Genomic DNA, 16,165 nt, shown 5'->3' with positions numbered 1-16,165 from the left:
TTGGTAGGCGGCGTCTGACGGGCCGGTTGGGGTTACGGTAAACCACTTCCAGTCCACTTCACCAACACCCTACTTAAAGGTGCCCTGTGGTGGTCTGGCTATCCCCGGACCAAGCTCAATCTTTTAACCGTTGTGTTGTCGTCCCGTCAACCATGAAACACTATTATCGCTTTTTCCAACAGTTTTGTCACTTTTTCAACGTTGTGGGTGCTTTTTTTGGAAGTTATTTGATATTTCTAATGTTGACATTTTCAGCGCTCATTTCGAAGGCTCATTTTTTGTGATGAAAAAACTGAAAACGGGTCGAGTTTGACCCGAGGACAACATGAGGGTTAAGATTGAGCATGAGTCTGGGGGGTCGGCTTTGTGTTTTCTCTGCGAGAGGCGGGACCAACGGGCAGAGTTCAAACAACTCTGCACGCAATTGGATAGTCCTTCAACCAATCAGACCAACGATCCGATGACGTACTTTGAATGTTTTAAACTTTTTTTTGGAATGTTTTTTTTTTTTTTTGGTCTCTTTTTTTGACGTTTTCCACACTACGTAACATTAACTTACCAACTCTAGTTTTTCAGTTAAATTATACCTAACGTTTGAGTTAGAAAATCAGAAGTTAGGAATTATTGAGACTAAAATTAAAGGAATGGATGTTGATGATAATCACAGACTGGAATATGTCAACTTTTACTCAATACTATTTCAACAACACTTCAATTTGTGATCAATCAATTGAACAAGACGCCCCAAAATTAATGAAAGTGGAGTTTTGTACTTGCAAAAGAGCGTTGTGTGGAATCAATCATGTTATTTTGGGGGATTAAAAAGAACATTGATATAGGACAACATGAGGACAACATGAGGACAACATGAGGACAACATGAGGGATAAAAGGCTGCAGACTCTCCCGGTGGAAAGTATCTGTCAGGGTGTCCTCACCTAGCTGCTAAAGCGATTGATCCAAAGCCAGAAGCGTTTTTTTTCAGACGCTCGGTTTATTTGGGCTCGGCAATCGCACTTGGATCATAGCCCGACCAAGCAGGACGAGAAGAAAGGATGGTCTCGGCTTCCAACCGATCCCTGCAGCGGTTCGTTTGCGAATGCAATCAACCCAACCCGAAAAAGGAAGGAAAGGAAATCTCTCCTGAGGGGAACTGTTTCTGTAAGATGTCTCAATCAATCAGTCAGATTTTTCTGTATAGCACTTTTCATACATGAAAGAATGCAAACAAAGCGATAAATGGCTGGTCGCACCGTGCTTTTTCTAGGGGGAATTACTAGAATTGTTGGGACTTTATAAATTATAAAGTGTGTTCAACACCTACTCAATCTGTACAGTGTCTCGAGATAACTGTTGTTATGATTAGATACTATAAAGTTAATTGAATTCAACACAACAATAACTCTAGGCAGCGTACAGCACCACCCACTGTGTGTTCAGATATTCCTATATGTGTCAGGTTGTCCCGATGATGCAGGCGTAGCCTCCATGTTGTTTTCACATAACAAACTTTAGGCTCGTGAACACAACCAAGTCGGAACCACAACTTCCCAACTCTGGAAATGGGAACATCCGAAGAGCACGTCCACGCACCGCAGGCCTTGGCGGAGGTCTGCGCTCTTCAAGTGCCTTTCTAGTTTTTTGATTGTTTAATGGCGGTTACGTTCTAAAGCCAAAATAAACACTTCCGCACTACCCTGCAGGATGGTGCCGCGGTGCCAGATTTTGTGTGAACGCAGCTGAAGTAAACACTTCATCCTGCCCGCTGTGGTTTCTCTGCTCTTCGTGTGTGCACACAGACCTGCAGCTGTTACATCAACGACAGAAGGAGCAGAGGAGAGAGACGGAGACAGCGATGGAACCTGGTTGCACACTGTGATTGGCTGGGGGATACACACCCACTGCCCAAAAGCTGATGCCCAGAAACGCCCTGAACACAAAATAAGAAGAAAATGAGAGGCGGATGGTGGGTCATAAGTGACGATTAAGAGGGATTACTTATGTATCTCTTTGAATCTATACATTATTTTTTTAGTATACGCAGATATATTGTGCAACATGTGAATATTATGTCACTAGCGACCAGAACGGACCCTAAATAACTCAAGACAAATGCTATAAAATAATATTTATTACAGGTTTATCTAAACAAATAAGTAGTATAAAATGCAATATAAAACACCAGGGCCAACACTCGCATTACATTTGATCTTCAATGTCAAATTAGCATTGACTTGTTCACAAAGCTGCTCAGACCTTCCAGTACATACTGTATTTGCCTCTGCACATACACGCAGCTAAGAACAGGGGGACGATAGCATAAGTACATATGAGTTATGAGTGACATGCAGCATGATCAGTTGATTGGAGGAGCGCCAATGGAAATAAAGCCAAATATGGATATGAAAGAGGACACATTTGCTCTTTAGTTTGAAATTGAGAACTCAGAATATGTGAGGTTTTCATCAAAACATGCTACGGTTAGCCACCACGTCTCGGCTAGCGACGTAGAAAACAGCTCACCTGGACACTGAAGACGGAGGACAATCAGAAACTGTATCTCACTCAAAACACCATGGATTGTTTTTTCCCAAGTTTGCATGCATGTGGAAGCATCAGAGACAGAAAATAACACCCCAAATCCCAGAAAAAAAGGGATTTTTTTTTCATAATATGGGCACTTTAAGACTTTATATACTAATAAATGATCTTTTCTGTGTAGCATGAGGAGAATCATCTGGTATTTGTCAGTGGGCTCGGACAACAGCTGGCACCCACATGACTTGAAACGGCGATGATTTCCAGATTTGAGAAAGATTCCGACTATTGGCCTTCCACATGACAGTGGGGGCCATTTTACCCTGGCATGATGTCACCAGGGCACACGGGTGTCGGGGAGCTCAGCAGTTACATGTTACATGATTGTGAGATTGTCAGCTTTTGTGCATTTGCATTACATAAAGAAAATCTTTTAGAAAATAACTCAGGGTCACAGGTCCCCCTCTATGTTTCCCTGTGAGGTTTTCAACAGGTGGTCTTATCAGAGCTGGAATTCATACATGAAGCACTACGGCTAGATATAATCCTAAATGTGCGGTCTGCTCGTAAATAATCCTGTACATAAATTTACATGCGGCATAATAAACATTCTTCATAAATGTATTGACAATGTTGGTCCACTGCGAGACTTTTAGTCCGCTGAGCACCAGCCTCAGCGTCCAGTATGAACAGAATCATGTAGGCGTGTCATGTAGGAGTCTTTCAGTCCGCTACGAGTCCTGAAGGAGTGACTTCTACCTGGCTCCATCTCCCCCCCCCCTTCCTCATTGATCTGTTGGCAGTGGCAGCTGTTCCTCCGTGATGGACACATGGGTTTGGCAGAAGGAGTTTGTGTGTGTGTGTGTGTGTGTGTGTGTGTGTGCGCGTGCGTGTGTGTGTGTGTGTGGTTGTTCATGTGGAGCTTGTGTATTTCTGACTGGAACGGGAACTGGAGCGGTCTAGACCGTTCCCGTGACAGGAGCCCTTCCAGCGTCCTCCAGAACCTCGCTCATCCAGGGGAGACGTTCTGTAGCACCAGCAGCACAGGCAGGACTGCAGGACACACACACACACACACACACACACACACACACACACACACACACACATCTCTTTATTGACTGCACTTTGTGTTCTCACAGATGATTTATTATTTTATTTTTAAAAGAAGTTCACAGAGAGGCAGCCTCTCTTTTGCAGGAACGCCCTTATCACATTCACACAGTCACACACATTCATATATATATATATATATATATATATATATATTACTTTTGCTTTTACTTTTTTTGGCTAATGTCAAGTTATATAATATTGGTAACATTGTCTTTTTGCTAATTAAGCTATTATTTTATGATAATTGTCTTTTTCACATGTTCGAAATAGAACATTCATTCTTCATTCATTCTTGCACTTTGTAATAAATTATTATGAATTATGTAATAAGTTCTACTTCCAGTGCCAGTGTGTGAACTCTTACCTGGAAGCAGTTTTTAAACTTCTGGCTGACAAAGTAGAGGGCGATGGGGTTGATGCAGGAGTTTAGGGAGGCCATGTTGATGCCGATGTAATCCATCACTAACAGGAAGCTGGCGGGAGAGGTGGGGGGGGGGGGAGGGCAAGTTTACAGTGAGACTACAGGAAGTCCCACAGAGCCGAGGACAATGGGCCCGTGTGACGTCCGGCGTGTGTTTGGGTCGCCTACCTGAGCAGTTCGCAGCGGTTGGGGTCATTTTGGTCGTAGATTGTGTTCTTCAGAATACGGCTGAGATGGAGGGGCAGCCAGCAGAGAGCGAAAATCAACACGAGGCAGAACACCGTCTTCGCTACTTCCCTCCGCTACACACACACACACACACACACACACACACACACAAAAGACAAATATTGTTAGTGGCTTTGTCTTCACTCTCAGAAAATGAAGTACATAATTGTACCTTTAGGGGTACAATGGCTTGTCACTGGGGCTGTACCCTCATGGGTACAGTTTTTGTACCCTTGGTATGGGGTACATATTTGTACCCTTGTGTTTTAAGTTGAGATCAAGCAGCCAATCAGGGCTGGCTCTACATATTTGACACATCTTTCCACCAATCAAAAGTAGTGAGCTGGCAGTCTCCGTCCCGCTCTCCAGTAATTAGATGATGGATAATGTAGGCTATGCAATGCAAAAATGTTTCTGATGAAACACACTGTAACAGTGAGAATCAGCCATGTGTGTGTTTACATGTGTTGTTTTTCATTTACATAATCAATATAATGCCATAATTTCGATTTAATTTCAGCAAATTGACTTACAAAACTTGTATCTCCTTTATTTCAAGGCTACTAAAATATAGTGATCATTTTAAATCTACCTTAAATAATTAAGGTATAATTACAACCTTTAAACAACGTTTACAACAAATTTGGCTTGGCAGAGGCTGCCTCTTGATATCGGACCTTAACTTTTAAAATAAACGGTACATATACGTACCTTTTAATGCTTGGGAACATATATGGACCTTTTTGACCCTCAAAAAGGTCCATATATGTTCCTTGAGGTCCAACAATGAGCCCTATGGGGTACGTTAGTATAGATTGTACCTTGGGGGACAGAAATTGACCCCTACTGGACCCCTATTTCTGACAGTGTTGTTGGTGGTTCCATGGTTCCAGTGGACCCCGTTGTACCTGTTTCATGTGGTCGTTGAGTGCGATGCGCATGCCTTTTTTGCGACTGAGCATCTCGCAGGACATGAGTGTGTAGAAGATTGCTGTGCAGGCCAGTGGGAAGCAGAAATAAAAGCCAAACAGCCACCAGTCCTTCACGTCCTGGTAGAACTTGAATGAGAAAAATACATAAAGACTTCAAGTTGAAACTGATGTTATTTTGGTATCCTCCCCCCACCTGACACTTCAACATCTTTACATCAGAGATTTTTTTCAAATTGAACTACAGGTCCTTCTGCAAACTAAAACAAAAAAAAAGTCACTTTTCTGTTTTTTATAATACTGGCAATGACATATGCTTCATTATCTACTGTATATTACTGTATATCATGAAATCACTTAGGACTGATTTGTTTTGCTAATGACGTAAAGCTCTGCTGATGAAAAGACGTCTCAGCTTTGTGCTTTATTTACCATCTCCTGCAATTCAGACCCTGTCTGGTTTAAATTAACTCGAAGCATCCACATATTGGAGTTTTCTTTGTAACTTGTGTCTTGCTGCGCAGCTTTATGAACGCGCTGTGAATGTAATAAGTTCAGATGGTTAGCGTGCAGTGGCAGAGCGGGAAAGAGACAAAGAAAGCCTGTTTAAAGGGATACTTCGCCGAAATTCAACCAACTTTGTATCGTAATAGTGCTTGTAGCATGTGCAAATCAACTATGGGAAATGCAATCACCTACTCACAGGTCAGCTAAAAAAACCTCCAAGTTTGACTTGAACTATAGTCTCACATTGCCAGACCTGGGGGGTCTGGGTAGTTCACACAGCATTCCAGGGTGGAAGAAAAACGTGCTCTGGTTTATTACTATTTCTTTGGACCAATTACAGTTGTTTTGGGTGGTGCTAAGCGCCGTTCAGCATACCGGCACCATGTGAATTTTCTCAGTCGGGAACTCATTTTTGCCAGACTATTTCAAGCGCTGTTTGTACTTGAAATTAACATCAGGTTTTCTTCTAATTTAGCTTTCATGAGAGATCTAAATCAGCGTGCAGGATGTTTTGACCATATGTGTTTGTTAAAATCATGCATAATGCAATCCAAGTAACCAGCTGTTGGAGTTTATGATGTGGTAATGAGGTGACTACCTGCATAAAGCTGCCTGTCTGTTCTGGATGCAGCAGACACACACGCATCTTGTTGCCTCTGTACGACAGCTCCATCATGTCGAATGCCAGCGCCTCGGGGACCGCGAGCACCACGGCAACCAGCCAGATCAGAGTCACCTCCACTGCTTTCCACAGAGGGATCCCCATGCCCTTCACCCTGCTCCATGACGTCACAGCGTGGTAGCTACGCAAACACAGGTACACAATCTGTTACATTTCATTCTGTAAAAACTCTGATCTCTTTTATCTCTTTCAATTGGTATCACAAACTGTTACACTGTTTTCATTTCTGAAGATTTATCTGCGTGAACCTACCTTGAACCAACCCTCCTTTCCTATATAGCCTCTGTTTTTATCTATCTACTCTCACTTGATCTAAGTAAATGGAGCAATTTTTTAAAAATGTCCACGGTGTGTATGTAACCAAGTCCATTTAATCAAGTACTGCGCTTCCAAATTTGAGGTACTTGTACTTTACTTGAGTCTTTTCTTGCCATGGCACTTTCCACATCTACTATTCTAATCTAATCTCACAGCTGTGGTTACTTTAGCTTTAAGATTTGTGTGTGTGTGTGTGTGTGTGTGTGTGTGTGTGTGTGTGTCACACACAGGTTGATAATGTGGCCAAAAAGAGTTCCAGACAGCTTGCAAAGTACTGTGTCATATCTGCTGTTATTGGAAGCCGCCACATATGGTGCAGACGTTGCCACTCATACCCTTAATAACTGAGTATTTTTTGTGTGTGTGTGTGTGTGTGTGTCTGCTTACCGGTCAATACTGAGGGCACACAGACTGAGGACGGTGATTCCCACTGAAGCTTTCTGGATGAAAGGCATCAGCTTACAGACGTACACGCCGAACGGCCAGTCCTCGGCTATTAACTGCAGAGAAAACATAATGCGGACAGACAGGAGACGGAAGACATTTATAATGAGAGAAGTGTCCCCTGTAAACACAATGACAGACATGTCCGAGGTTCATGTAGAGGTTATGTCTTCCTCGTGTCTTCCATTATTACCGCGGCAGCTGGCCAATATCAAGTTCATCTCCCGGGGGTTGGAAAATCAGTTCAGCATCAGGACACTGTCCTCAACCAATCGGGCTACACGTTTTATTTTTGTGGAGGGCTTTGCACCTGCCAGTCAAAATCTGCACTTGTGTGGCTATAGCAACACTAGCCTGCATATCCTTATCATATATTTACTCTCATTATGTCACAAATATCTGTAATGCAGGACCCTTGAGGCAAAGAAAATCTGACTGTTACTCAAACTGCAGCAAAGCATTTTACTTAAAATTACATAAAAGTGTAGAATAAGCAGTAAAAATAAGAATTAAATGTCCATTATTTAAAATAAAACGAGTTTCACAGCTTGTTTCCTGCTTTGTTTTTGGAATTTGTTACTGTCGCACACAGTTGTGGTTACAGTGCGAGTTGGATGTTTTCACACACACACACACACACACACACACACACACACACACACACACACACACACACACACACACACACACACACCTACACAAACCCACCCCTCAGCTGTTGACTCGCATCTACTTTTATTACGTTTTTAGTTTAAGTGGACCCTTTTAGTTTAGGAGTTGTGTTTTTTGTATATTGAAAAGGAAAACTGACAAAACCACATAAAACACACTAAATCCAAAAGCTATACACTCGTGAACCCCCACCCCCCCACAGCTTTAGATTGCTTTAGATCATGCTTTAGTCATACTAATTAAACACAGACCCTACTATGGGTTATTACTGTAAGTCATTTGAAGCTGTGTTTCATATTTTGCAAAATGCCTGAATCGTTGGATCAAGATGTTATGTCATGTGCAAGAGTCATTTGATATTGAACAAACACTAATTCATTTGATGTACAGATGTGAACAGAAAGACACAAGGGATAAATGTGGTCACCTTGAACACATTGATGGGAATGGCGATGATGATATAAAGCAGGTCCCCCAGAGCCAGGCTGCCGATGAGGACGTTGGGTCCGTTCCTCATGCACTTGTTCTTATAAATGATCCTGAGCAGCGTTGAGTTGCCGATGATCCCCACCACAAAGATCAGGCAGGACACGATGGTGTTCACGTACTTGAAGGCGTACTTGATCTCCGTAGGCTTGATGCACATGGGGGGGAAGAAGCCTCGTGGCTGCGGGGGCGGACGCGGGACAGAGGCGTTGTTCTTGGACGGTTCTGAAGCTTGGGGGGTGCCCTGGGCGTCGCGGACCGACCTCGAGGCTCCGACCTGGGCGACCAGCAGGAGACACAGCAGAGCGGCCCTCATCCTCACACACACACACACACACACACACGCAGCAAGATGTCTGTCACTCAAGCAAAAAACACACGCTTAACGGCGCTCACACACACATGGTCACACACATCCACACACTGGGTCTGGCTCCGGGCGTGGCAGCGGGGGTCTGACTCCGTTTGTCCTGCACAGAGAGGAGAAAAACCATCAGCACACAAACAGTCGCATGCATAAGTCACCAATTATTAGGGACAGACTTTTAAAAACAGACTTTTAAAACTATTAAGGCTGATGACCTTTCTTTTTGATGTTGCCTCTCTTTAAATAGTTGTTCCTTTCTTTAAGGTTTAATTTCCTATATTGCACTTTAACTTTTATTCTTGTGTTTTATCTGTTTTGATTTTTAACTGCTTTTGTGTAAAGCACTTTAAATTGCCCTGTTGCTGATATGTGCTATACAAATAAAGCTGCTTTGCCTTGCCTATCATAAATAGTGCCCCCACCCCCCTCACACACGCACACACAAACACAACTCTCCTGTCTCGTTTTAGGATGCTGCTCCGGTGCCAGCCCCCCTGCTAGACATGTGAACCGGGTGTGTTTCATCATATCTGTTGTGATGACCTACTGATCAGTGATCATAACTGAATTTTCTTTGATTCCTCCATGAATTTTGTTGACCCCTTGTGTATGAAAAGAAAACTGCTTTCCCATATCATTAAAGACAAATAGCCCAAAATCTCTAAATGGACTTGCCTTAACCGTTTTTTAACAGTGATAAAGTGTCAGTACAGTAAAGTGAAAAATTGTAACTAATCCCCCAAATAGCTGTCAATATCCAATAAAAAACAAGCGGGGATGAACAGGCCCTCGCACCTAATACCCATCGTCTGGACAACAGGAGGGAGCCGTTTCCGTGACGAATGCTCCACATTGAGCAAGGCACTGAGATGAGTATTGTATTAGTGTATTGTATCCCCTCTGTAATTTCCTCTGGCAGTCTTTTATCAAGTAGGAGAAATCTGAACCGATTGAACAATGCACATTGAGTTACAAATACTTCCTTTTGCAGAAGGAAACGCACAAAAAAAATGTCCATGGCAAAATGGGGGGTGGGGGGGGGGGGGGGTAGGGGTGGGGGTAGAGTAGAGTACTTTCTTTCTCTCACAGAGAGCCCTAACTCTGGCTCTGAGCCTCTCAAGAATCATGTGATGCCCTCGGGCATCTCTCGAGATAAATGGGCTGGTTGATGGTTGGGGCAATATCTTTACAGACAGGCTATCGGGGTGCACAAACACTCACACAGACACACACACACACACACACACACACACACACACACACACACGCACGCACACACACAGAACACCACACACATGTTTGGGACTCACTCACTTGCACAAAGACAAAGACACTAAAAACAAGGAGAACTTCTTAAACTTTCCACCCTCACACCATTACCTTGACCACGCACACACACGCATGCACCACGCACGCACACACGCACATGCACACACGCACGCACACACACGCAAACACACACACACGCACACACACGCACGGACACGCACGCACACACACGCAAACACACGCACACACACGCACACACAAAAAAACACACAACTGGCATACTTAGTTGCATTTGGCTGAAAAAAGCTTGTTCTGTTGTTCTGTTCACCACAACACACACACACACACACCGCACACACACACCCACACCACACCCACACACACACACACACACACCACACACCACACACAACACACACGCACACAAAAACACACAACTGGCATTCTTAGTTGCATTTGGCTGAAAAAAGCTTGTTCTGTTATTCTATTCACACACACACACACACCACACACACCACACACACACACACACACACACACACACACAACACCGCACACATGCTTGCATGCACGCACGCACGCACACACACACACACACACACAAAAGTCACATGGATGAACTCACACACATATCACAAGAAATCAGTTTAGAAACCTTTCTCCTGAAATGAATAATTATATTGTGAATAACATCCTTGTGTTTTATAACATGGTCCCTCGTTAGGACATGTCAGAGCGGGCTTGTCTCATCTAATTAGATTACAGATCCAGAGTGGAGTTTTAAGGGGGCTGATCCTTTTGATCTAAATAAAAGATTGGGCTTACAGTAAGAAACCATCTCTGACCCTTAGCTCCGCTGGCTTCACTTCTTAGAAAAAAAAAAGCCGAGGTGGAATGTTGGCAACCAGAAAGGTGGAAATGGAGGAGGAAATTAGTGGCCGAAATAATATGTCTGTTTGTGTGTGGGAAGAGAGGACAGGAAGAGGAGCATGAGAAATGAGAAAATGTTGTAAAATGGAACAGAATGGCAAGAATACATCCAGATGAACAATAGGAGGAAAAAGGAAAGAGCAGGAAAGGAAAGTCAGAAGGGAGAGATGAGGTCCATGTCTAGAGGACCGGATTCATGCGAGGGCCCTGCAGGCAAAGACATTTTGGGGGGGGGGTACATGAATTAAAATGGATTCTATTTAAAAGGGTTGCATTGGACATCAGATTAATTTAGTATAATAACTATATGCTATGTATTTATAGTGAAATAATGGCAATCCTGTGCAGAGAATGTGTGTGTGTTTTTGGTTGTCGGTCCGGCCGCATGTGCACGTTTGTGCATGGGGGGGGGGGGGGGTGGGAATGTAGGTATTTTACATATTAGGAAATGATTTGTGAGATCTATGTGGAGACAATCCCGCCTACAGTTCCTCAAATGAAAAAAAAAAGAATTGAATGTCCATTATTTAGTAGAAAAAAAACAAAATTTGAGTCGGAACCTAAAGTTGTCAAATTGATTGGCTTCGTTTCAATATTAATATTGGGTGATGCTGGTTATGAGTTAGAGGACTGGATAGGTGTGCAAAACATTTTTGCAGGTGATGTTACACAAGTAACTGTATTATTGTTGTGTTATTATTATTATTAGTAGTAGTTAATGTGTACGTTTATATATTATATACTGTTATATTGAACTGATGACGAGTGGTTATTTTGAGCTTGTAGTTTTTGGTGTTGTATTAATATTGAAACGTGTTCGTGTTATTTTGCACCCCCCCCCCCAACCCCTGTCTCCATTTTGGGATAAAGTTGTAAAGATGGAAAAGGATGAGACTCAAAATGAAAAGTATCAGCTGAGCTTCAGCTCCATTTCCTCTAATTACGCGGTTGTGACAGTTCCTTCTTTTAGAACGTGTGAAATCTAGTCTTTCTGCAATTTCACCGGACTTTAGGGGGCTTCTCTGTGACAAGATCCAATAAATCCTGTCTTTGAAGGACAAAACGGCCTTGGAACTGGAAAGCATGTTATTATGAGGGCATGCCCATCCATCACCCTGCAGGAGGCCAACACACAAGCTGCACATAGCAGACTGGTTTGGATATCAGGACTACTGGACTGGGATGATTCGAGCTGCAACTCAGCAGTCCTTCTGCATTTTCATTTGCATAACTGCAGAAGAAAACAACGGCTTTAGATGGGTTATAAAACATTGAACAAGTCCAGCAAAAGAAAGAAGGAACGAGTTTAAATGCATGAGTCACGGTGACTTAAAGCATGGGATTAACGCAAGGTGTATCAAGTACTCCATGATCAAGTCACTATGACTGTATGGGACTAGTTCCCACTTACATAAACACATCATCAATTAATTAATTCCCTTTGCTTTATGCAGCCGAAGCAGCCGGGTTCCACCTATATAAAGGGTTATTTCAAAGCGATGCATTTGCTCATCCTCTTTTAGCAGAACAGGAATTCTAATTTTCCCTCAACTGGCACCTGCTAGATGGTTTTGGTTTGGTTTGGCGAAACATGTTTGATAAAAAAAAGAAAGAGATAGCTTCATATTTCTGTTGATATTTGTCGCATCGCAATTAATGTATGAAGTAACTGGGAATTAACATTTCTTAATTGATCTGTTAATTCTGAACTATTCTCATAAAGCCATAGTGACTTGATCATTTGTTAATAAGTAGCAACAATTATTCATACTATATCATGCCATAATCATGCATTAAATGACTACTTGACTATATGATCTGGACCCTTATTATAAAGTTTTACCCATGAAATTTGACAGTGTGTAAACAAAATATCGAAATGTATAAACATGCAAACTTAGTCAGCAGATAGATAGATAGATAGATAGATAGATAGATAGATAGATAGATGATGGAAGAGAGAGATAGATAGATAGATAGATAGATAGATAGATAGATAGATAGATAGATAGATAGATAGATAGAATAGATAGATAGATAGATAGATAAGAGTAGAAGATTAGATAGATAGATAGGATTAGATAGATAGATAGATAAGATAGATAGACAGATAGACAGATAGACAGATATACAGATAGATGATGATAGATAGATAGATAGATAGATAGATAGACAGATAGATAGATGATAAAGATAGATGGATAGATGGATAGATAGATAGATAGATAGGATAGATAGATAGTTAGATAATAGAAGTAGACAGATAGACAGATGGATAGATGATAGATAGATAGATAGATAGATAAGTAGATAGTAGATGAAAGATAGATAGATAGATAGATAGATAGAGAGATAGATAGATAGATAGATAGACAGATAGATAGACAGATAGATAGATAGTAGCGAGATAGACAGATAGATAGATAGATAGATAGATAGATAGAATATAGATAGTAGATAGACTGATAGAATAGACAGATAGACAGATAGATAGATAGATAGATAGATAGATAGATCAGATAGATAGACAGATGCAGATAGACAGATATAGATAGATAGATAGATAGATAGATAGATAGATAGATAGATAGAGATAGAAAGATAGATTAGATAGATAGATAGTAGATAGATAGATAGATAGATGAGGATAGATAGACAGTAGATAGATAGATAGTAGATAGATAGATAGATAGATAGAGACTAGATAGATAGATAGATAGAAGATAGATAGATAGTAGACAGATAGATAGCAGATAGATAGAAAGATAGACGAAGATGATAGATAGATAGACAGATAGATAGATAGATATAAGATAGATAGACAGTAGATAGAAGATTAGATAGTAGATAGAGATAGTAGATAGATGATAGATGAGATAGAAGATAGTGGATGGATGGATGGTAGATAGCGTGGTGGACAAAGTATTCGATCCTTTTCTTAAGTAAAAGTACTCAACACAGAAGAATCTAACGAATCCTCACATTTAGAAACTGGAAACCATCCAAAACGTCTGTCAATCAACCAAGTATTTAATGGTCTAATCAAGTCAGCATTATATTGTTGGGTAGTCTAATTTGGAATAAAACATTATATTTTAGAAACTTGAGTCACATAGCCTACTTGAGGAAAGTTACATTCCACGATAGATAGATAGATAGATAGATAGATAGATAGATAGATAGATAGATAGATAGATAGATAGATAGATAGATAGATAGATAGATAGATAGATAGATAGATAGAGGAGCAGTAGGCCCACTCTACAGTCCCGTTTCTGTGGCTACATCTGCTCACATCCCGAGCACCTAAAGGTCGGCGACTCACCGCGTTAGTGCTCTAAGTTTCCCGATCAATATTCCAGCAGAGTCCCACTCATCGGCCTGGTGCCGAGTTCTTCGCTTCCTTCCAGCAGTGAAAGTTCCCACAGGGACCGGCTGTGCGTCAGGACCGTCCGCCACCCGCTCCGGCTGCGCTCTGACGCACCGAGGGACTCTGGGGGGGTTATATAGCCGCGAGCCGGGAGGCTGCAGAGGACAGCCAATCACATCACAGACCCGAGCATCCTTCCCTCTCTGCTGCCACTAACTTGCACACACTAATCTTTTTATACGTTTCCTGAAAATGTGCACTGCTTCCCCCCCCAGCTCTTTCACAACAATTAAAAGACTTTTTTGTTTTTGTTATTGGGCTGATGAAGGGTAGTGTAGGCTTGGTGTAGTTAGCACATGGAGAGAAAAGAGGAGTTGTCTTGTCTGACGTGCTGCAGAAGGACAAAAGCTTCAATAGAGGATTGCAGTCATGGGACAGCCTGCAGGGCCCCCCCCTCCGGAAGAGAACTTCAAAACACAAGAGCAACATGTATGAGGAGCCGCCTAGGCCAAAATGGAATACTTGATTTGCACACACACACACACACACACACACACACACACACATACATGTATATATATACAGGTAATAACATAACAAGTAACAACATAATATACATATGTATTACACATTTGTGTGTATGTGTGTGTGTGTGTGTGTGTGTGTGTGTGTGTGCACGCACGAGAACATGCATGCAATGCAGGCAAATATATAAGATAGATAAGATATGATATAGTTCATGCATCACACACTGGGGACATTCCTGTTCTACAATAGGTCAAAAGAAAAATGTACACGCATCCGAATAACACAGATACACATTAAGTAGAGGAAACATTATGTATTAAGAATAAATAATAATAATAATAATAATAATAATAATAGTCATAAACAAAAGACCCTTATAAACAGACTGTATACAGATTTACATGAGTACGGTGTGGATGAATAGAAATGACATATTGCACAGTTGAAGGTAATACATAAATAAATAAATATACACATTGCAGAATATTGTCCTATAATGGCTTATATTGCAGAATATACTACATGGGAAAGTGCTTAGTACTGGTGAATATGTATGTGAGTCAAGTATTCCCCTCCAAACAATTACCAAAACTATTCAGGTGCTTATTGAAATGTTGCATTTTTACTCATTTGAAATATATGGCATTTTCATGACTATATTGGTACTTTTCTGAGAGTGGTTTCACTTATTTCAGGCGGATGTAGGCCTAGTCTTCATTCTCTTTGGGGAGAATTGTTGGGTATGTGTAAATTATAGAGTGTGGTCTAGACCTACTCTATCTGTAAAGTGTCCTGAGATAACTTTTGTTGTGATTTGACACAAATTTAATTAATATAAAGAAGGGGCATTCTTCACAATTAGCAATTGTGGAGACCACCACCAACACCATGATCAGCGATACAACGTTTGAAATATAAATCACTTACACTGTACTTGTAGCTGTAAATGCATTTTTATCTCCAGTGATGCAATTTTTACATTTTCTGTAATGTTCACGGTATGCACAAGTTGCCACAAACTCGTGGTCACACAAACAGACGCAATCCGCTTGCAAAAAGTGTGTGTGTGTGTGTGTGTGTGTGTGTTGTTCTGCAAGCTCACATGGTCAAAACAACTCCCAACAGTTAATTTCTTAGTCAGTGCATGCGCACGCACGCACGCACGCACGCACGCACGCACGCACACACGCACACACACAGACACACACACACACACACACACCAAACAAAGGGCCTTTCTGTGGAGTGTTTAATGACACCCATCTCCTGCTCTATTTCGGGAGGACAACTATTCCTGGTGCATCATTATTGTCATTAGCACAGTCTCATATTATTCAATCGTTAACAGACGTTATCACCAT

The 16,165-nt window shown here is 41.6% G+C and overlaps 1 protein-coding gene across 1 annotated transcript; it reads right to left on the bottom strand.

The window, feature by feature from the left end:
• Window positions 1-3,173: 3,173 nt before the first annotated feature.
• Window positions 3,174-14,492, bottom strand: LOC116697110 (endothelin receptor type B). Its single transcript, XM_032528430.1, has 8 exons — window positions 14,232-14,492; window positions 8,282-8,810; window positions 7,126-7,238; window positions 6,337-6,541; window positions 5,211-5,360; window positions 4,243-4,376; window positions 4,018-4,126; window positions 3,174-3,590 (listed from the first exon to the last, which is right to left on the bottom strand). The coding sequence occupies exons 2-8, from the start codon at window positions 8,654-8,656 to the stop codon at window positions 3,450-3,452; spliced, it is 1,227 nt and encodes a 408-aa protein (XP_032384321.1). The 5' UTR covers window positions 8,657-8,810; window positions 14,232-14,492; the 3' UTR covers window positions 3,174-3,449.
• Between the last annotated feature and the right edge of the window lie 1,673 nt (window positions 14,493-16,165).

This window comes from Etheostoma spectabile, chromosome 10 (assembly GCF_008692095.1).
Source record: "Etheostoma spectabile isolate EspeVRDwgs_2016 chromosome 10, UIUC_Espe_1.0, whole genome shotgun sequence".
In the NCBI taxonomy this organism is placed as follows: Eukaryota; Metazoa; Chordata; class Actinopteri; order Perciformes; family Percidae; genus Etheostoma; species Etheostoma spectabile.
Note: the sequence above shows the minus strand (reverse complement) of the source record. Positions and strands in the feature narration are given on the sequence as shown.

What these genes read in the sequence shown, in the direction of transcription:
- LOC116697110 (XM_032528430.1), bottom strand. Translation starts at nt 8,656, where the DNA reads ATGAGGGCCGCTCTGCTGTGTCTCCTGCTGGTCGCCCAGGTCGGAGCC. An exon ending in AACCGCTGCGAACTGCTCAG is followed by an intron (nt 4,127 to 4,242) that starts GTAGGCGACCCA and finishes CTCTCCCGCCAG; the next exon opens with CTTCCTGTTAGTGATGGATT. An exon ending in AGTTTAAAAACTGCTTCCAG is followed by an intron (nt 3,591 to 4,017) that starts GTAAGAGTTCAC and finishes TGTGTCCTGCAG; the next exon opens with TCCTGCCTGTGCTGCTGGTG.